Below are 22893 nucleotides of genomic sequence, written 5' to 3'. Positions count from 1 at the left end.
GTCAATATTGAGGACATGACCAAGATATAAAGCATTCCTTCTAGTATCAGTAGTAACCTAAATTTCAAGTTCACTGGGATATATGAGATGTTAGTATAATTCAATGATAGGACATCATCAATATATCGGAAACTAAGATTAAAGAGTTTCGCAAGGTGCTTTTTCTTTTTGTCTTTTAGTAGGTTCTGAATGAATTCTGCTTCATACGAGTACAAAAACAAATCTGCCAGTAGGGGTGCACAATTAGTACCCATTGGAATATCGACTGTTGAAATATAAATCCTCCAAACTCAACAAATATGTATTGTCGATCAAAAGGTCCATCATTTTGATAAATACATGTGACTCTTGCAAAACTTGAATAACAAATTTTAGTGATCACTTAACGATCTTCTTGCACTCTTTTAATAAAAAAAAATACCAATACATGTTCGTGTCGAAAGCTATTTGTAGCTGTTTGTCGGCTTGAATGCTAGAAATTCATACCATTTATTTTTTAAATGGGCTTCGAAATAATTACGAGTATCAATACATGTCTTTAGTAAAGTCAAAGAGAGGTAAAGAATACAAAAGAGATATTCAAACTCATAGGTCGAAAACAAACTGACAATTTCATGGCAAAAAAAAAAACAAGAAACGTTTACTAGTAAGTAATGACTGAAATTATTTCAGATATAGATATAAGCCTGTGTCGTAAAGCGGATTGAGTATTCATTTGTCCTTGTTTGCAGTGTTTTAAGAGATTTGCTTTTAATGTTCTTGAACCACAGTCCGTCCAATTTTCCTCGAATGTGATTGATTGAAGAAAAATAGCACCTACTTTGTACTAACATATGAACACGAAGACGAGGTTTGAATGTCCTTTTAGTATCTTTCGCAATCTCTGTCATACATTTTTTTATATTCTTTTTTTTAAATTCTAAAGAATAGTAAATAATTTATTTGTGGTGATTTTTGCATAAAACCTGTTTTTAAGATATGTCTTTTCAATAGAATGCAAAACAGTTAAGACGATTATTTTTATATGGGGAGGGGTAAATTGCTAAAGAAGTTTGTTATTGGTTTTGGTAGGCGACTTACGTGTGTAGTAATTGCTAAAGAAGTTAATAAACATGGTTCGTGTTACACAGTCTTTGTTCCTACTATATAGTGATTGGGACCTTGCTTGTCGTTTCGTATTTCATTTGGTTTTTGTTTGTTTGTTTGATTGTTTTACGTTTTTTCTTTGTTGTTTTTATGTGGAGTGGGGAATAATAGGCAAGGCGTTGTCTGTTTATCTAGACTTATGGGATTGAAATTATCTCCTTGGTATCTTATTTCTGTTGTTATTTTCTAAAAGATAGAAAAGTTATGAACTAAAATAGGACATTTCATCATATGTCCATCAATCAGAGATGTGAAAGGTAAAACATATACAGCATTTATTTTTATTTTATAAGTAAAACAACAACAGAACCAATATTAACTCGATATGATAAAATGAATGACAAATAATAACAATGTTGACTTATCAATACACTATATGGTGATGACAATGTCAACAAATAAATAAATAAATAGACAAGCAATGATGGTTCATGGTGATGAAATAAATATAAATGATGTTAGGCCTTATGGCGAAACATATGTATAAACTTTGATGAGATGATTTACAAATAATAACAATAATGACTTATGAATTCATTTCCTGGATATGACAATGTAAATAAATAAATAGACAGACAATGTTGGTTCATTATTATCGAATGAATATAAATGACGGAAACATTATGTACATAAGATGGGGGCATGTACTAAAAGATTGAGTGGAGTGGAGTGGAGTGGAGTGGTGGGGTGTTGGAGTGCTTGAGTGTTGGAGTGGAGTCATGGAGTGAAATAATTCACGAATCAACAAATCAATCACACTTCATACCAAATGAAACTGTTAACAAATTCTCAAATCGCAAATTAAAGCCATTTATTTTTTTTTGTCTTGCTTTTTTTTAATTGCATCACACAATGACCCCCTCCCTCCTCCACACACATACTGATTCTATATTACTCCATTTGTCATATTTGATTATTTATCAAAGTTGAATAATGTTTTGGGTAGCATTTTATGAGACCTTAGTTTGGGGTGTGACAATGTTGTCTATGTAGTACATTTGTTTAGTACTGTTCTGAATCGAAATGTATTTCTGATTAGTACGGAAAAGAAAAGCAAAAGACCAATGCTACTATAAAAGGTATTTTAGAACACGGCTAACATAACTTTTATTAAAATGCACATAGTGCTTTTGTTAATTTTCACATTGTGGCAGGTGACTTTAGCCCCTAGTGCCCCTAGTTAAAAATGTATGTATTTTTGCAGAAAAATATGCCAGAGTCAAATAGAGGCTGCAAAAAAACAACTTGTCATAAAGATATTAAAATTATTAATATTTTTGTTAACAATGGACTATGATATAATAAAATTTAATAATCTATCAACATTTTCACTTTGAATATATCATGTTAATTTAAATTAAACAAAAAAAAAAGATTTATTCCCTCGAGTCCCCTTAAAGTCATTAGAAACCTCAAATTAAAAAAAAATAATGCATATGTTTTTTTTTATAACTCAATGGATAGTTTTCATTATAAAACTTATGTACATATACTTTTTTCTGAAGAAAATTCTGTAATTTGTGCATATTAATAAGAAGTTTACTTTATTTTAATTGCTTCCTTCAGGAAGGAATCCCCCCCCCCCCCAACCCCCACATATTTTCCGTATGCAAAGTGACCTCAGTGTGACCCATCTCGTAAAAATCCGGTGATCGCAATACGCATGGATGTCCTTAAAATAAACTATTATTTGTTAATTACATGCCATATTTTTTCACTACACTGACCGATTGAAAAAGAAAGTGACGATTATACGAAATTTATGCGAAAAAAATGATAAAATCGTGCACAGAAGACTAAGTTTATGATGTTTGTGTGCATTGGTTTAAGAATTGGAATAAAATTAATTTTCACCGGTCACTCGTTTCATATGACTTTAAGACAAAACATTCATTTTATGATTTTTACAGCTACACATGTACAAAAAAATATCTTATAAATTGATTTAATTTCAAAACAATTGACCCAACTCAACTACACCCCATTTCCTAACTCCATGTTTTCACTCTGTGACTCCACTCCACCACTCTAACACTACACCACTCCATTCCACTCCACCTTTTAGTACACGCCTAAGACAGATCACCCACTGCAAACTATTTGAGTGTAAATAAAATGATTAGAGAAACTAGTTATCAGGAATCTAAAATACAAAACACAAATGGGTAAATTAAAAGTAATTCAAAAGATGTACAAGTTAAACAAATATGAACAGAATACACGTACCTACTATATTAATAGATCGATGATGATGATGCTGCTTTATTTATTCGTCTTGCTAAATTTTATATAGGCTACTTGAATTGGTGTGTTTTCACCATTCTCTTAGAAAATAACGCTAAAATATTCCGGAAAATGAGAGGTCGACAATTTCTATATTACTTTGTAGTGCAAGTATTTTAACCAACCAAATGCAGACCATTGGACGGTAGGTTAATTTCAAAATACACATTCGTTAACCTATTAAAAACACTTTGATTGTATATTCAGCTTGTCCTTGATCTTGTATTAAGTTTCTAATTTATGGTAAACGAAAAGATGTTTTAAGAAGAGAGGAAGACAAAGAAATATCGATAGGATGGAGTTCATTTCATAAGATGAATATACTTAAAGATTATATTCAATTTGTAGAATGCAGAGTTGTCATCATTAATAACTGTCCAATCACGTGTTTGCGTGCTACAAGATATTAGGACACACAATATATGCATATTAACTTTTACATCGGAATATAGCCTATTTTTCTGGAAAACAAAAAAAAACTTCCAGATCAGAACTTTTCATCGGATTTGGACATTTTGTTACCTTGCTTTTTAAATCAAATTCCATCAGTTTAATGTGTTCAGTTCAGATTAAAAGCATGATACCATTAGACTATTGTAGCGAATGGAGCATATATGTAAAAACGTCGAATAACGTTTTGATGGCTAATACGAACATGTGTCAAAAAAGAAAAAGAAAATTACATTCATGATATCTTTTAAACATGAATATCATAAGGGCATCATTATATTGTCTTTTTCCATAGTTTTCATGTCATACCCATATATCTTGGAAACCTTTTATATGATTCTGACAATGTTTCTCCGATGGAGATATATGTTGAAATACACGCATTGTCGTTTTTTTGCTTTTCATGGAAAACTAAGTTCAAACAATGCATTTCGGTGATCACATTGTATTTTGTAGAAAACTAGCGTAAATCTGTCGCACAATTATTTGGTTAACAATTAACTACCATGGTTCAAATAATACCACTCTAGGTGTTGTTTGCGCGGGCTTTTTTATCACATTGAAAGCTGTAGCACTCCTCACGTTTGGATCATGTAATGAGCTTTCATCTTTAATTGCATCATGCATGAACGAAGAGTCTTTTTCAAAATTAGGCGATATTCTACTTTTCTTTGACGTAAATATTTTAGTTTGAATGTTTGCATTAAGAACGTAAATGTTACTTGTCATTGTTGGTTTATCTGTCAGGCTATTTGCTTCTCCGTCGCTTTTAGCCTGTCGTATTACATTGTCATCAATAAAGACATTGTCATCATGGTGGTCTGGTTCTTTGACTTCTTGAATAGATTCAACTCTCATTATCGGAACTTTGTCAACTTGTACATTATTTTGAACTTGTTTTGCATCTTCCGCTATCTTATCGTCTGTATATGACAAGGCTCTCTTTGAGAGTCTGCGATGTCTAGATTTCACTTTTCTTGTGTCATTTACTTCATCTATATCATAGTTATCAATGGATAACAACGTATCGGTCGACATTCGTCTGTCATATTTTGTGACAGTTTTATTTTCATTCTCATCCAGCGGTCTAAAAGCTTCCTGTAACAAAATGATCAATATAAAGTGTTACTAAGATAAATAACTGACTTATGTATGTATATCAGCTAACACTACACGATGTCATTGCAAATATTTTTACTAATCATAATCAATTAATGGAGAGGATTACGAGCAGAATATGTCGTAGGACGTCACAATAACGGAAGTACATATGTGTGAGTAAGAGAGGCGAGATAAACGATTCTGCCGAATGAGAAAACACGTTATAAAATAAAATAATAAAAGGATGCAGATTCATGAATATGACAGTTTTTTGTTGGTTTTTTTTTTTTTTTTTTCATTCGTTTGATGTGTTTGAGCTCTTAAATTTTGCCATTTGCCAACGAATTTCCCGTTTCGAATTCTCTTCGCTTTTATGTTATTTTATTTTATTATCAATCGTTCCAGCAAAAGAAATGGCGCTTAACCTGACATACACTATTGTAACATCTTTTAAGCTGCTGTTGTGACTTTTACTCAGGTCAAAATTCAGAACTTTTGCAGAAAAAATAATGTTGGTTTCGTGACTTTTTAAAAATATTCATACTTTTTGCATTTTTTAAAAGGCAAATAATTGCAATTGTTAAGACAATAAGTGTTCTATGCAAATCAATATTACTATGTTTGACGTAGCGTATACCTATAATCTTTTCATTGACAGATGATTTTTGATATACTCCCATATAGTGTTATGAATAATACAAATATAAATCCCTTGAATATCTGACATTTCTGATTGATAACGGACAGTGGTGATACAAAGTAAAATCATTATAAAAGCCGTTACTTTAAACAATAAAATTCGATTAATTAGAATATTTACGATCCATTGCATCTACTTTATGATATTATAAAAGTCTAAACATTAGGTTTTAATGCGATTTTTTTGTGAAATGATATATTCTCTGTATGTTGTTATCAGTAAAACAAGATTTGTTGACGTGAGATGCATTAGTTATCTGCATAACAATACATTAAGCCAAATAATTGTGTTCAATCTACAGAATATCAATACTTCATTGTTAATGTCAGGCTCTGAGGATAAATGCTATGATCCTTAAAGCTTATATATATATATTGAAATAAGGATATGGTAGATAAATAAAGGCAACAGTAGTATACTGGTGTTCAAAAGTCATTGATCCATTGAGAGAAACCAATCCGGGTTACAAACTTAAACTGAGGGAAACACATCAACTAAGAATAAAACAGTCGAACAACAGAAATCTGTGCAACAACAACAACCCCCATCATAAATACATAGAAAAGAACTTTTTGATAACGACTGCCATATTCCTGACTTATTATAGGACATTTTAGGACAAAATGGTGTGTTGAACCTGGTTTTAATGGCAAGCAAACTGCTGAACAATAACGAACATAGTCCATCAATGACAGACAGCAGAAACAGTGGCGCGCTTACGTAACGTAATCTCAAGCTTTATAAAATTATTTTCACAACGCCAATTGAATACTGAATAGATGTATATACACAATGACATATAGAAGTCATCACGACTTTGTAGAAATTATATGACATGTAAGAATTTATCATGACTGTGTAGTACTTAATATTGCATTGATGAGTCATTATTAAGGACTTAAAGACTCTGTACGTTTGCTGATCACAAGGAAGATATTAAACCAAGGGTTCCAAATAGTGAAGTTGAAATCATCCCTTCGTAGATTTTACGGACGCCATCATGAGTTGGTTGACCGTTATGGAATAGTTATTAAAGGAAACAGGATTATAATTTAGTACGACAGACGCGCGTTTCGTCTACATAAGACTCATCACAGATGATATCGGATATGTTCCTTACGTCGTAACTACAATCCCCTTCCATTTCATGAATGTGACCTACCGAATTAGACTATTTATCGGATTTTTTATAACATGAGCAACACGACGGGTGCCATATGTGGAGCAGGATCTGCTAACCCTTCTGGAGCACCTGAGATCACCACCAGTTTTTGGTGGGGCTCGGGTTGCTTATTCTTTTGTTTTCTATGTTCTGTCATGTGTACTATTGTTTGTCTGTTTGTCTTTTCATTTTTAGCCATGGCGTTGTCAGTTTATTTTCGATTTATGAGTTTGACTGTCCCTTTGGTATCTTTCTCCCCTCTTTTATGTGACATGTTAGGAGTCATCAGTACTTTGTAGTATTTATATGAAATGTAAGGAGTTATCAAGATTTTGTTTTACAATGGATCATACAACCATTATATAGTGATAGATCTTAATATCTTAAATAAACAATGCACCGTTTTATTGTGAGAAAAGTATTATAATTTCTGGAGAAAATTGAATTTGAATTGAAAATGAACTGTGTTAGGCGGTTTCCGTGTGTTCACATAATATGTAACAATTTGTTCGTGACATGATAAAGTTTTTAATTTCCGATTACAATTACTTTTTGTGATTTATAGAATTAAGCAAGTTCATTTTACGTGCATGGATGTAATAAAAACATAAATGTTAATATTTTAATTCAAATTGATGTGTTTATAATTAATATACTATAGATTTAGAACTCAAAAGATACAGTATAAATAACGTAACGTAACATGTTTCTCGTTTTTATTCTTGAAGAAAAACAATCTAATTACAGTTTCAAAAATAGGCGATTTATAATCAGTCTTTCTCCTTTACGATGTATACACCCATTAGACTTGTCTGATGGAATAATTACTTGGAAAACAAAATATTGCTAGAGGACAGGAGCTTGAAAGTTTTTTTCCTGGATTATTATTCAATTTAAATTACAACCATTATGCTTGACGATTACAAATCAAAAGATTTGTATTATATCAATATTATTCTAATAACGAGGGTGCCAGGCTAACGGATAGACCTGAGTCTTAATTTTCTTTCTTTATTTCGGAAAATTGAAAGCTTGAATGTCGAATACAACCTATAATTTGCCAGAAATCGTTTTCATGGAACAAAATGAATACTTTCTTGCATCCGAAATAAAACATTTCCCTTGTGACAAATTCAATCTTCTCGTCAACCGATATATCTAGACTTTTATTAGCTCTGTCAATTACCTAGTTCTGCCTGCTAGTCAATTTATGCGTCATTTCCTTCTAAATCGCATTTTCATGTATATATCATATTTATTCAATTTGGTGTAATTATCTTTGAAATTTAACTTCCTCAATTGTCGAATAAAAACTAACAAGAAATGGGATGCACCTTATTTTGATTTTCCCCAACTGATTTTTGGTAAATGTGGCTGTTGAGGTCAATCGGTTTTCTTTTGTTCGACTAATATGGTTTGCAAATCAGTAAATGGGAATGCAGTAAACAACACATTTAATATACAAATGAATCGGTATAGATTGTCCTTTAACTATAAAAGGTTTTACGGTTAAATTTCCGTTGTAGGAAACATCTTTACTGTATGACCCTAATGATATATTAAACCAAATAGGAAGACGTGGTATTAGTTACCAAAGAGACAACTCTCAACCGGTGACCAAATGACGTAAAAATTAGCAAATAATGGTCATCATACGGTCTTTTATAATGAGCAAAACCCATGCCCCTAACAGTAAAACCATTCTAACGAGTAAACTAAGGATATTTTGCCTTCTTTTTTTTATCTTATAACGAGAAAACTATGGATATATTACCTTCTTTTTTATCTTATTTTTGTCCTCTTCCTCCTCTTGGTCCGGAGATACAGCCCCCTTCAAGCAACAGTTACGACACATAAATACGACGAGGGGTATCAGAACAGCCAGGAATATAAGGGCACCTGCCGCAATCCCTACCATCAACAATATGTTATTGGTATCCTTCTCAGGTTCTGAAAAATATTCAATGACATCAAATAAGAAATATGAATCAAACAGGACCAGATACTAACTAAAGAAGGGCGTTCTACTTTTTCAAGAAGACATGGACATTTTTTTTTTTTTAATCCAACAATTTGAACTAGTACACTAGTATATATATTCGAAACGGTCTCTCATGTGCGTGGTGGTGGTAGGAGGGTCAAACACCGAGTGTGGGCATTCAAGACCATTGAAAAAGAAAAAAAAGCTGAAAAACAAAAGGCAGTTCACACAAAATATAACACAATTGTTTAAGGGCATACGATACAGTTTGGATATCCCCACGGTGATTTTTTTTAACATTTTATGTTAGCGACGTCATTTTCTCAACAGTAGCTGTATCATATGACCGAGCTAGTAAACAAAGAAACAACTGCGTGGAATTAACGAACAACCAGGGAGTTTGATAACATGAGTGGCTAGTATACTATTATCAAAAATAAATAACAAAATCATCGTCCATCTTTTTATTTGTTCTTATTGAGTGCAAAGGTCCTTGGTGTCATCCCTGTCTGGGTCAAAACAAAAAACTTTCGAAATTGGTATTTGTGGCTATTCGACCAACCACAAGACGCTCTAGTAGGGTGATATACCACCCGGTAGACAGTTTCCATGTGTGCTTGCACATACAAAATATGATTCAGTGTGTTGATCTAGTGTAAGATATATATGCCTTATATTACCGTCAATAAAAGAGAGACGAAAGTTACCAGAGGGACAGTCAACCTCATAAAACCATAACATACATGTAATAATTATAACTGGACGTTAACCATCCGTCAATCAACCTATTGGTCATATCCGTCTGTTGTTAAAAACTTTATTTAGTACATTTTACAAATGAATATACATATTAAAAAAACGACAATGCTACAAAAAAGAAAAAACGTTATACCGCAAAAAGTAGTGTGTGTGTGTTGAAATTGAAGCAATAGTTTTTCTTATGATCAAAATTAATCTTAAAAAGTTTTTTGTGATTTAGGCGCATTATTACCGTTTCAGTAAAAGAAGAATAAATATACCAGATTTCTATGACAACTTGCCTGTTGTTTCTTCAGTTTTATCATATTCAATCATTTCTATGCATTCTTCATCAGATAATTCCATGTATGACGTTACCATTCAGAGAGGTTTGCATTAGAGATAATTGTATTATTTTGCAATACGCACACTATTTAATAGTACCAAAATCACCACATCCATATATCGTATTCCATTAAGAAACAATTACGACTTTGAGCACATTAAATACGCCCATATGATGTAAAGGTACCCAAGAATAAGAACATACAATTTATAATTCGTGTCTCCATTGTGAAACAATACCTTTATTATGCAGTCTGCTATTAACAGAAAAATTACCAATATTCCTCATATCTGATTGTGCTATAGTTGTATCTAAAGAACTTTGTCATTATTGGACGACAGAACTGGACAGTAATACAATTATCAAGTGATTCGTCTCAAAAGTCTATTTTATAGCACATTGTTTAATCATTGCCAAATGTCAACGAACGTCTTATTAGTAGTAAATAATTCCAATCACCTGCACTGTATTTTAAGTCTTAGCAGATTCCACAGTAAAATGGAATATATAAGTGCAAAGGGAAAAAAACGATACTGCAAGCAAGTGTTTAAAAGATTTATCATGTTCAGTGGCATAATTGCGAATAATGTTAATGTACAAATTCTGAGACACTAGGGGAGTAAAATTTATCTCAATATTGATATTTTGGGGGGGGTTTTTAATATCCTTCCTGAATGCGACACATGTTATCATTGGAGCTTTTTGATTTACCCAAAATAGCAGCTTTTAATAAAGTGCAAAAATGATCAAACGTCTTCGCAAAGTGCAAAAAATGGCCTTACATGCGGTTTGGCAAATGGCATAGAGGATAAAAATGCATATCCAAGTGAAGATTATACTTCAGTGATTGTCCAATATTAACATGAAAATTCCTGAAAATTTAAATGCTTTAACTATAATACTCTCAAACTCAAGAATACGATAAAGTGCAATCAATATTATTAATTATTCCTGCTAATGAAAGGTTGCTGACATTACTGTCCAACTTTTATCGGTGAGATTACATGACCTTACAAAATTTTCAAACAAATATGAATAATAAAATAATATTGTGTAGGCGTTAATTGTGATCTTTCTGATTAACATGCTGGACGGTTCAACGTGAAATATAACAATAATATCAAAAGAACAGCGTTTTTATTGACCATTTTTGTTTTAGAATATCGACAGCGATTAAATGGAAAGTTCCAACCTTATACCAAGGTCAAGAAGATTTTTGTTATCTTTGATAGTCAGCTATAAAAGGCCCCGAAATGACAATGTAAAACAATACAAAAGAAAAAACTAACGGCCTAATTTATGTACAAAAAAATGAACGTAAAACAAATATGTAACACATAAACAAAAAACAACCACTGAATTACAGACTCCTGACTTGGGACAGGCATATACATACAGAATGTGGCGGGGTTAAACATGTTAGCGGGATCCCAGCCATTCCCTAACCTGGGACTGTGGTGTAACAGTACAACATAATAACGAACGATAAAAATCAGTTGAAAAAGGCTTAACTCATCAGATGGATAAAAATACAAGTGGACATAGTGTATGGTTTTAGGGAAGAAAAAAAATATACATGAGCATTCAATAAATTGAATATGAAAATCGTCTTTTAAATCATATTACCCATTGCTCGCTAAGCAACTAATATCATTGAAATTACAAATCAAACGCACCGTTTGCCATCATAAACATAGTAATTTATTTTTAAGTATTAGTTTATGCCTGTGTTGTAAAATGTTTAAATTCAGATTTCTGTGAAGGTTTTGATATGTGACTACATGTATTATTAACTCAATTTATATTTCATGTTTTTTTGTCAAACGTATTTCTATTTTTATTTTTGTTTATTGTCTATTGCAATTGTGTGATAAAAAATCAATGTACTGATTATGCCCGTAATGGGTCCACTATTGGAAATAAAATATATCTATCTATCTAAACGGCTTATCCCTCTTTAGACCCTGGTTACACCCCTATTTATAATGTTGGCTTCGTTATCCACAATCTGTCTTTGTTTGTTTTCTGTGCTGTGTTCATCTTTCCGTCCTTTTTTCTGACGCACATTATGTTTGTGTCTCGAATATGTGAATCATGTATGACTTTAAATTCATGTTCATTGACTGATATTATTTATTTGTACTTATAGTTCAGGCTTAAAACTGAAAGAAAATGTAAAGTGGGAATTTCTTGCCAACTAAGAACAGAATAGTTCAGACATATCTATATTTAACGGAAGGAAACAATTTACTCTCTAGTTTGTCAGGTTCAATGGGACAAAATTGTATTTTATTTTGCTTTCAAATTAAGATAGCCGTGTAGTATTAAACACAAACTACTCCTTCCTATATTCAAATTCAACTTAATCATTTCAGTTTTCAATATACTAGTGTTTGTCTTTTTGTCTTTTTCCTATTATGCCATGGCGTTGTTAGTTTATTTTCTACTTGAGTTGAATTACCATTTGGTATATTTGGCCGCTCTTTAATAACAGATAAAATAAAAACAAACAAGGAGCAATAGGGATAAACGGACAAAACTATGGCCAAATATAATTACCAAAATGTTGAGATAAAAGTTAGTTATATTTAAAAGTAAGTCTGATTAAACTCTACGTGAACTATTTACAGAATATATACCGAAAGATATTTGGGTATTAACCTTAATATTTGGACTATACAACTTATCTAGGTTAAAACAAATACTTGCAAAACTTTAAAGTGTCTTAATGCACCATCGTTGATTACAGTCAACAGTTGTGTTCACTTAACAACACCTTCGATTTCGAAACCTATTTTCTTTTAATTAACATGTGTCTGTATATGTGATGCTGGTCAATTAAACTTGTGACTCCGAAATAGATATTGAATGGATATTTCCTAATCCATCAGTCGAAAGAAAAAACATCTCAAGATTGATATGTTCAAAACTTTAGGTCAAATATGGAATTTTAATTTAATCACAAAATTCCAAAACGGCAATAACTTGGTTCTTAAATTGATCTATTTTAATTTTAAAAAATCTCTTCTTTAAAAGAGAACATTTTTAGCTTCAAAATCAGTACATTTTGGATATATTGTCAAAGTACGATGATTTTGTGCAATTTTTGGACCTGAAAGTTTGAGGAAACACTTGGTCACAACCTAGGATCCAAGTTGTTCTTTTGCCAAGAATTGCAAATGATGATATTGAATCCCTAGATACAAAAACTTAATGCCAATTTTAACCCTTCGTGAACTCTATTTGTCGGGAAATGTTTTTCTTTAGATTTTTCATGCATTTAACATATACAATTAATTAAAGCTTGCTTGTGGACAATAATGTAATGAAAAGAAAACTAGGGGTTAGCAGTCAAAACTGTTATTTGCACTACATGGATCTAACTAGAGAATTTCGAAAGTCTGACAAAAAGTCAAAAAGAGTAGCGAACAGAAATACAACTCTAAAAGAAGTAAAAATAAAACGTTACCTTCCAATGTCGAGACTTGTGTTGTGGACGTAGATAAATTTGATTGTTGTGTGGTAGGTGTTGTAACTTTAGTTGTTCTTGTTGTTGGTAGTGTAGTTGTAGTGGGAGTAGTTGGTTTGGTTGTTTTCTGCATTGTCGTGGTTGTTTTCTGTGTTGTCGTGGTTGTTGTTTGTGTTGTCCTGGTTGTTGGTATAGTTGTAGTAGTAGTTGGTAAAGTTGTAGTAGTTGTTGGCTGTGTCGTAGTTGTCGTGGTAGTGACAGTCGTCGTGGTGGGCATTGGTGTTGTTGTAGTTGTTGTTGTTGTCGCTGAAATGATATAGAAGTGTATTAGAGTATACGGAAGGAAAAACAGACAGAAAATTTGAGAAAAAGTCGTGATGAATTCAAATGCATCTATAATTTTGTTAATTATAAAAAAAAAATAGGAAGATATGGTAGCATTGCCAATGAGACAAATCTTCACAAGTTGTAGGAATCGTTGTTGTTATTGTTGTTGGGATGGTGGTAGTAGAAGTTGTAGGCTGTGTTGTTGTCGTGATGATTACAAATGCATCTATAGTTTTGTTAATCATGAAAAAAGGAAGATTTGGTATGATTGCCAATGAGACAAATCTTCACAAGAGACCAAATGACACAGAAATTAGTAACTATAGGTCACGGTACGGCTTTCGACAATGAGCAAGACTCATACCGCATATTAAGCAAAGCCATTTACTGACAAATGTAAGCCTTTTCTCACTGCCGTTGTAAATAAATCACTGTATTATTATCAAAACAATTTTGAAGAGAAGTTTGTACTTTGAGGCACACATTTTTTAGTAATTTCATGACACACAAAACACTAACGATAAAAGGATTCTTCAATTATTGACTTACAAAATGACTTTTTTTTTTAAAAGCCTGACATTGCAGAAAAATATACCAATAACAATTACAAATAGCATGATTTAAAGTTTAAATAAATAACATAATAAACAAGAAAACTCAATAACTATCTTCTACAAAAAAAACCAAAATTTTTTCAATATGTAATAAACCCTATTAAGACATTGCATGGGTGTTCGTGGGTAAATTGATGATTAAATCTCAAAATATTGGAAGTGGGTTTTTTTCAACAAAGCAGGTGCTTTTTTATTTTTTATAAGTCAAAATTTATAAATTATACAAACGATTCTCGTCTAGAACTAACATTTACAAGCGTTTTAACACTGAGACTATTTAAACAGCATTTGTTAACTGAAAGCTTGTAAAGGGTTGATTGACTTAACATTAATCATAGGAGATTGAAAAGAATCCTTCAAATGTCACACAAAATCAATGTACAAAATATATCCTGGATAAATAAAGTATCAACTACAATCTCCATTAAATCAAATCAAAGTTCCAATTTCATTAAATGTTTAGAAATTGATTTTTGTAATTTAATTTGTAATAATGATGATACCTACTTAAGTGAAATCAGAAAATATATTGTTAAGAATTTATATTTGTGTCGTGCTGACTGAGACGTTAAGTCTTTAAATCATCCATTTACAATAAAACATTATGTATCTTGTCATAGTCCAACAGACTATTGTAACTATCATTTCCTTTCAGGCGGCATATTAATCTACGATATAAATATAGGAATTCAGAAGTTTTATGGAGATATTAGTTATTAGAAAGCTACTGGATATGGATGGAGAAACGATTCTATGGTATCTCGCATAATAAAACAGATTTGACTCAGAAGTTATCAATATGATGGATTTCTCAAGAGATATTTTTTTTATTTTTAAAATCCACATTTTCAAATAAATTTATTTATATACTGGGTATTAGTTACATTGTAAAAACAAGTGAACACAAGAACAAATTATCTGAAAATCTAGACGCGTTAATAAGATACTTTAAAGAAGCTACTGCAAACGAAAGTGTGTTTTTTTTTCGATATTATAATATTATTTTCCCCATTTAAGATGAATAAGTACTGTTCCAAGCAATATAATGATACAGAAAACATGATTGGCCATATAACTGACGTTTTAGTCAAATTCAATGTGTTCAAACTACTGTAACAAATATAATATGAACGTTAATTCTAAAATGATTTTATTACTATAATGAAAATCAGACAAGTAATGTGATACATAAGTTTAGGCTTTCTAAAAAGCTTTTTTGTGCTTCGAATATAATAATTTTGTCCCTTCTTTTATTTATCGATATGAATTAGGCTGGACATTGAGTAAACAAGGTAAACCAGTAAAGACAAAAGTATACATTGATCGGGTATCGGGTCGGATCTCGAATACCTATATTGCACTTTTGTTCGTATCTAGAATCTATGGCCGAGTTCACTTGAAACTCTTCAATCGACTTCAGAGATAATAGATTATCACGTGAACGCACTATAGTTGATATTCGGAACAACTCTAAGCAACTCTAGGATAAGGCCCTAACCAAGCATAAAAAATAAAATATTCTCATTGGTTTGACGTCATTCAAGAGTTTTTCGAGTTTAACCCTGGCTCGGTGAGGGTTGGAACCAGGGTACGAGGGGTTAACTCGAGTGGTTCAAGTAAAATCGTTTTGTTGAAACCAGAGTAAGTAAAGTTAACTCGAGAGTTTCAAGTGAACTCGGCCTATAACTCCTGTCCATGTTATTATCCCAATTCTATATTTCTATCTAGCCAATATAATCTTTCTCACATCGTAAGGCAATCAATAAGAACCAATATGTGTTGAGTGATAATTTCAAGATGACGTGCATATCGTACGAAAATACTAGCTTTGAATCATCTAATAACTTCGCGCCATGATGCGACAAGCAACAAGAACCATATGTAAAGCAATTATTCGATCTGAAATATGTGTAATTCGTTCTCAGTACGAATTGAAATATTTGTTCTTGTTCTTTAAAATTTAAAGAGAATATATGAGGTAAATATCTATAAAGTGAGGTTTGAAAACTCCTCATCGAATTGATCCATTTACTTAATTCAGAACAGTAAAAACAAATATTCATTAAGGAAACGGGTATTCCCTTATATATGGTTATATTAATACTACATCTTCTTATATATATATATATATATATATATATATATATATATATATATATATATATATATATATATATATATATGTAAGACTCAAATCGACGTCCGGTCTCTAATCGACGTCCGGTCTCTAATCGACGTCCGTTCCTCAAATCGACGTCTAAATATGACGTCACAAAAAATAACATTCCAAATCGACGGCCAATTTTTATCCTATCTCAATCGACGATTTCGAATTGGACAACTATCCACCATAGTTCAAATAAAGTGAATGTGAGCAATTATAAGCAACCGTTCGACTTTCAACAATGATAAAAACCCATACTTCAAAGGCAAGAAAATTATATCTAAATAAACAATAAAACTTCAGACATTTCTACATCTTTTGGTATCTATATTATGAAAATCGCTCATACGGTTACTGCGTAATAAATTTTGGAAAATATCGATTTTAGTTGAAATGATAGGACATTTTTTGAGTGAGAACTCACTTTTGTCCTATGACTGTATATGTTCCAGACCGTATGAGTATTTGGACCGTACGCGTACGGTCTGGACCGTATGCGTACTTTTTCAAAATACGCATACGGTCGGACCGTACGCGTACGGTCCAACTAATAATAAGAAGATGGTCAAGTTTATCAGATACAAATGTAAATAACAGATAAAAAAATCTTATATCTCAAATTAATATAAAAAGTTCAATTGATATTGAAATAAAAACTTAATATTCTAACTTTTTAAAAAGGTCACGCTAGTTTAATCTGTTAATCTCCTGTAATTAGCATGTCAGTAATTAATTAAAGGCCAGTATGCTCATCGAAATTGAGGTTAACGGATGTAAACAAAACGCACAAGGACAATTGTTTTATAATATTTGAGAACTTTAAAAAAAAAAATGTATATGCAAAGGAACATGAATGGACCGCAAACATGTTAATGTAAATTAATAAAAAAAACATAACATTCCTTGTGGTAGTTAGTGTCAACTGCAGTGAGAGTACAAAAATGGGATTCAGATATAGAATTAAACATTCATTTAATTTCAATTGTACGCTTATTCACTTACCCATCTGATGTAAAAATAGCATCTTGGAGAACTAAAGCTACAAATTTTTGGTTATTGTTTATTTTTTTTAATTTAACCCATATGATACCAAAACATGTATGGTCAGCTGGACCGTACGAGTATACTCATACGGTCCGACCGTACGCGTATGGTCGGACCGTACGAGTATACGTATACGGTCCGGACCGTACGCGTACGGTCCAAATACTCGTATGGTCTGGAACATATATACAACATAATAAGAGCATCATCAACCAGAAACATCATAACTTTTTGCGAGGTTTTTAATCTTTCATTGGAACTTCTCATGATACGAAGTTACATTTATGATCTATATTGGCATACTAGTCTAGTATAACAATTTCGCATTAATCAATACTAACGTAACGGGAGTGTACTAATGGGTATAAAGCCGCTGTATTTTCCTGGTCCGACATCGTTGATAGCTTGCAAAATAAACTGATAAGTTGAATGTGGTCGAAGTCCACTGACGGTATAGTGTGTATTAGCTTCTCCAATCACACTAGCTGATTTTGTTCCTGCAAGACCGGGTCCTCTGTAATACAACCTAAAATAGACAAAGAAATGAAATGTTATTAAAAGGCTGCTACATCGAATTAAACTTACCACTGAATTGGTATAAGTATAAGCAAGAGATGCAACATGTAGAGCAGGATCTGCTTACTTTTCCGGAGTACCTGAGTTCTCCCCTGGTTTTGTTTTAAAATGGAAGTACGGTGCCCTTGCTTTTTCTTTAGCTTTAGCCGGTTTCTATTGAGCTTTTAGTTTTTCCATGTCCTTGTTGATTTTTAGCGGTAACCGTCTTGTTTATCATTTGTCGTAGAATGAAATTCAAAACAGTGTGGCTGTGGCCATTGATTGACACATTAAATTCATCCATTGACTGGGACAATTTAGGTGAACGTTTGTATGTAACGACCACTGCTCACTATGTACTGTTTAAAGACACTTAAACTATGGGGTCACCAAAGGTTCTCAACACCTTAATAAAGTAATTCGAAAAATTAATCAGAAATAACACGATGTTTTGATTTATATCAATTAATTTTTCGAATTATTTTATAATTAAAGGCGTTAAGAAACCTTTGGTGACTAAAACAGTGTAGCTACAGCTAATCAGTTAGAAATAATAAATTCTTACTTGTATCCTTTGATGTCTCCATTCTTGTGGAATATATCTAGCTCATCCCATGCTATTGTCAATGAGTCTATACCTTTGTTTGATGCATGGATATTACCAGGAGCAATTTCTGGTTCTATAACAAGTAAAATTGACAATACTAGTGTTTTATATAATAATTATTTAGTTTCCATTGTTATCTAAAAATATTCCGCAACCAATGTATATAGTTAAATGCACATTTGGATGAGAATATTCTTGGCCGGTAACTGTTCCTACTTCTAATTAGGGTTTTTGTGTTTTGGACTTTGGTGTCGCTAACAAATATTTGATCGTAGCTGTTGATTCTGACAATGAAGTAGTTAAAGGAACGCTCATCAAAAAAGTAATGTGATTTATTGGGGGAAAACTCCAAAATGTGCAGCGATCTACAATGGCAACAGTTATATGTCAACACCAGGGCCAAATTTGATCTTGTTGTATGATCTGAATGATGTTGCTAGTAGTTGAAATATTTCTGAACACTGATAGTATGAAAAATCATGTATATCATAAATTTTATGATCATAATTCTTTTAGTTCGTATATCCAGGGCATATTGCATCATTCACATCCTCCTCGTAAATTTTCGCAATTTTGAACAACATATTGATACATGATGAAAACCTTCAATGTCTTATTGAAACATTTATAAAATTTTAGTAGTCAAATGTTTCGAATTTCTAAACGATTTAATGAAATATATGGTGGTTAACTTTATATTCTTACTTCTTCATTCACGTGAAAGTAGTATGTTCACCTATCGTACTCATTAGCCAACATAGAAATAAGAAACAGTTTACTCCTAATTGCTCGGGTGCTCCAAAAATCAGAAGATACAAGAAACTGCATAAGAGTATAATTGATATCATAAGAAAACATAAGGAGCACTGTTGAATTTAGTACACTTAATATTAAAAAAACTTTCATAAGAATAAAGACGTGTATGATACGAGGTGTGTTCTGCTGAATGCATTGACATACTTTCGTGATCTCATTGACAACTTTATTAAACTATACAAATAGTTACACCATACAATTGTAAACTTACTTATATGTGGATGAGTGTAATTTATTGATGTTGGATTCGAAATGATTCCAGTGGCTGTTAAAGCTTTTACAAAAATATTGTAACTAAATCCTGGAACTATTGGGAATATTTCAACATCATCAGTTGTATTTCCGGTCACGTCTTTGTTTTTATAAGTCTGAAGTGGTAATAATGAGTTGAAGTAGACTCTGTATCCTGTTATAGTATAGCCACAATTAGTGTTTTTTGTGTCCCAGACTACGTGAATACTCTTGGCACTTTTTGTAGTTACTTTAATTCCAGAAGGATCTGAACCACAAAATCCTATAAAAGACCAGAATATATACGTAATACACATGAAATAGTATAATAATGATATTCATATTAAGTTTGGGTTTATGACATAGTCCAAATTCATTCGAATACGGCATTGATAATTTTTGTAAATAGCATAAACTGTAAGTTCGAATATTTAGATAAGTCGGTAACTCTTTGCAAATTGTTTGCCTTTTTTTTTTCACTGCAAGGAGAGATAGAGGTGCATTCAAATAAACTTTGTTTTCACAGAATTATTTTCTGATGATATGCAATTATGCGCTTTACTCGAGAAACAAAAATACTAAATATGACGAATCAAGAGTGCAAGACATGTGTAAGCAATTGTATATACATGTTTTATTTCAACATTTTATCTTCAAATATAAGTATAAAAATCATTTTTTTAAAATACAAAATTATGCATTGCTATATCAAAATAGGAGCTAGAAATAAACAATATAAATCTATATATTCAATAATCGTTACAAACCTGAAACAGGAACTATACAATAAAAATAAAATAATCCTGTAATTAAAACAATCTCTTTAAATGTATTATGCATAGTATTGCACATCTGAAATATTTTGACTCGAAATGATTTATGGGAATTTTCTTTTGAAATCTAATTCCAAAGGTTTTTATATATACGAGATTAAATGAATTTCAGATAGGACAGATTCCATTGAAGGGGTCTATGGTTCTGATTGGTCGAGAATCCAACACTGTATTTATAACAATACGCGTGGAATGGTTACTAAAATTAAGACATATTATGAAATTTATTTTTCCAATGGTCGAAAGTTTTCTTTTCAACAAATGAATCCGGATGCATCGTTTATCATAATTTAGGTGAAATGTACATAAACAACATAAACAATTTACCTACATTATCAGCTGTCAATTCTATATACTATAAGTTTACTTTAAATCTAAGCCCAAGATCTATTTAGAAAATCACGCCTTTTTATCTAAAAGTCTCCCATAAATGGTAAAGCATTGTGTCTCTTAACTTACATTTATTTGACAAATAATTTGCCTGATATGAAATGACTGTTAAATATTTTCATCCTTCCGTCTTAATCTTTAACAATACACAAATTTGTAATTACATGGGTAGGGATTTGTGATATCACATGTATGACGACTTTTATACAGTTGGTACAAATTTAGGGAAGATAGTTTATGATATCAGACCCTACATGGGGTAGTATGTTGGTGTAGAGTAAGAAAAAAGTTTATTGTCTTTCACTTTTCAAAACAAATGATACCCACGTTTACTTTATGAATGTTTTCCCTTCGATCGTGATTTCTGGAACATCGTCGGACAATTGGCTTATATTCCTTAATTTTGATATTTCTGCTTCACAAGAGAAAGTAATTAACATAATTTGCGACAAAAGAGAAAATTTGTCTTTCCCTACAGTACATATCTGTTCCTATGTACTTTGTGACAAGAATAAAGATATATATATATACTGTGAAGATCCTTTGATCACTTTATTTGATTCAATTTGAATCAATATCATCAATGAACAAACTGGTTTGAAAATTACTTAGTCAAGGATTTAGTTACAACAAATTATTCAAAACCTGTACTGAGGTCTGCAATACATGCAAGCAAAACATTGGTTCGTTTACCGTTATCTACAAAAAATATTTTTGCGATTTTGTTGATTGCAGAGCTAGTACAATATTATATGATTATTTTTAAAGTTAATTGGTCCTTTGAAGAAACTTATTCTTACGAAAGATATTAGCATTGTAACCAATAGAATTATATAGCTCAGTCTTTAGTCTTGTTTTGTTTTGTGTACTGCTGTTTGTTTGTTTGTCTTTCTTTTTTTATCTTTCGCCTCTCTTTTAAAGTTAGCATGAGGTCTTTAATGTTATAATAATTAATTAATTTTGCGTAATAAAAATTGTTTCATATTATTAACCATCCAAGCGAATATTTTTTTTTTTTGGAGATCTTTTTTTTTTTATTATTTCAAAACTAGTGTTGGAATCACATATTTGACTTCCATGGATAACTTTACTTTTCTGATGTTTTAATTTATCATAATGTTTTCTAATAAACACAGTTTAAACTAATTATATTTTGGCCACGAGCTGTTATATTTTCAAATATTTTACCTCAGAGTCGGTTCCACACGGCAGTGTTTATGTTTGTTTTATTTGTTAAATTAATGTTTAATTAAGTAAAGTTGAATACCTGGATTAAAGTCTCTATTGAAACGTGTAATTTATGTGCAGAGTTATCAATGATACCCGAATCAAATAGTGATCTCAGTGGCGACATACATCATTCCTCTTATCATTTACCGTCGGAAATTGTTAGCATTAAGTTTGCCAAATGTTGCACTTTTAACAACTGATTGGCACTTTTTCTAACATTTTAACCCTTTGCTATATAGAAACATAAGTCACATAAATAACGTATAACCTTCATTGCTTAACGACAAGCGTATAATGATTGAACTCGATGGAAAAGAATATAGATTACGATGCGATTATACTCTAATGACGTGTTTAATTGGATTATACAAAAACGTGTCCTATAAGAATATCATAACTGCCCCTGTTGTAAATATCAAAGTATAAAGATACATGGATTTTTTGTAACTCTCAAATCATCTTGCATGCTTAAACATAATAATTTATTTAAATTTGACAACTTTCTATACTGTTATAACATTGCAAAAGGAAGAAGCTGCTACCTATATATATGTGTGTACTACGCAACCACAAAAGGAAATATAAATTTTCGCACTTATAAGATGTTATAAGGGAAAATATGCCAAGGGAGCATTCAAGACCATGGACAAGAAAAACGACAAAACACAACCATTTCCAGAAAACCCTTAAGATTAATCAACCACAA

The 22893-nt window shown here is 31.6% G+C and overlaps 1 protein-coding gene across 1 annotated transcript; it reads right to left on the bottom strand.

Annotated features, from left to right (window-relative positions):
• Positions 1-1413: 1413 nt before the first annotated feature.
• LOC143073698 (uncharacterized) lies at positions 1414-19799 on the bottom strand. The gene is made up of 6 exons (XM_076249442.1): positions 19715-19799; positions 18646-18760; positions 17867-18051; positions 13377-13682; positions 8617-8792; positions 1414-4977 (listed from the first exon to the last, which is right to left on the bottom strand). Exons 4-6 carry the CDS (start codon positions 13651-13653, stop codon positions 4381-4383), a joined length of 1050 nt encoding a protein of 349 aa, XP_076105557.1. The 5' UTR covers positions 13654-13682; positions 17867-18051; positions 18646-18760; positions 19715-19799; the 3' UTR covers positions 1414-4380.
• Positions 19800-22893: the final 3094 nt, after the last annotated feature.

The sequence above is a fragment of the Mytilus galloprovincialis genome, chromosome 4 (assembly GCF_965363235.1).
Source record: "Mytilus galloprovincialis chromosome 4, xbMytGall1.hap1.1, whole genome shotgun sequence".
In the NCBI taxonomy this organism is placed as follows: domain Eukaryota; kingdom Metazoa; phylum Mollusca; class Bivalvia; order Mytilida; family Mytilidae; genus Mytilus; species Mytilus galloprovincialis.
The sequence above is the reverse complement of the archived record's forward strand: the minus strand, read 5'-3'. Positions and strand labels throughout refer to the sequence as shown.

Excerpts from the sequence above, each read along its gene's own strand:
- LOC143073698 (XM_076249442.1), bottom strand. The coding sequence starts at position 13,653 with ATGCCCACCACGACGACTGTCACTACCACGACAACTACGACACAGCCA. Across the intron at positions 8,793-13,376 it reads ACAAGTCTCGACATTGGAAG|AACCTGAGAAGGATACCAAT; the intron begins GTAACGTTTTAT and ends AATATTTTTCAG. Across the intron at positions 4,978-8,616 it reads AAAATAAGATAAAAAAGAAG|GAAGCTTTTAGACCGCTGGA; the intron begins GTAATATATCCA and ends ATTTTGTTACAG.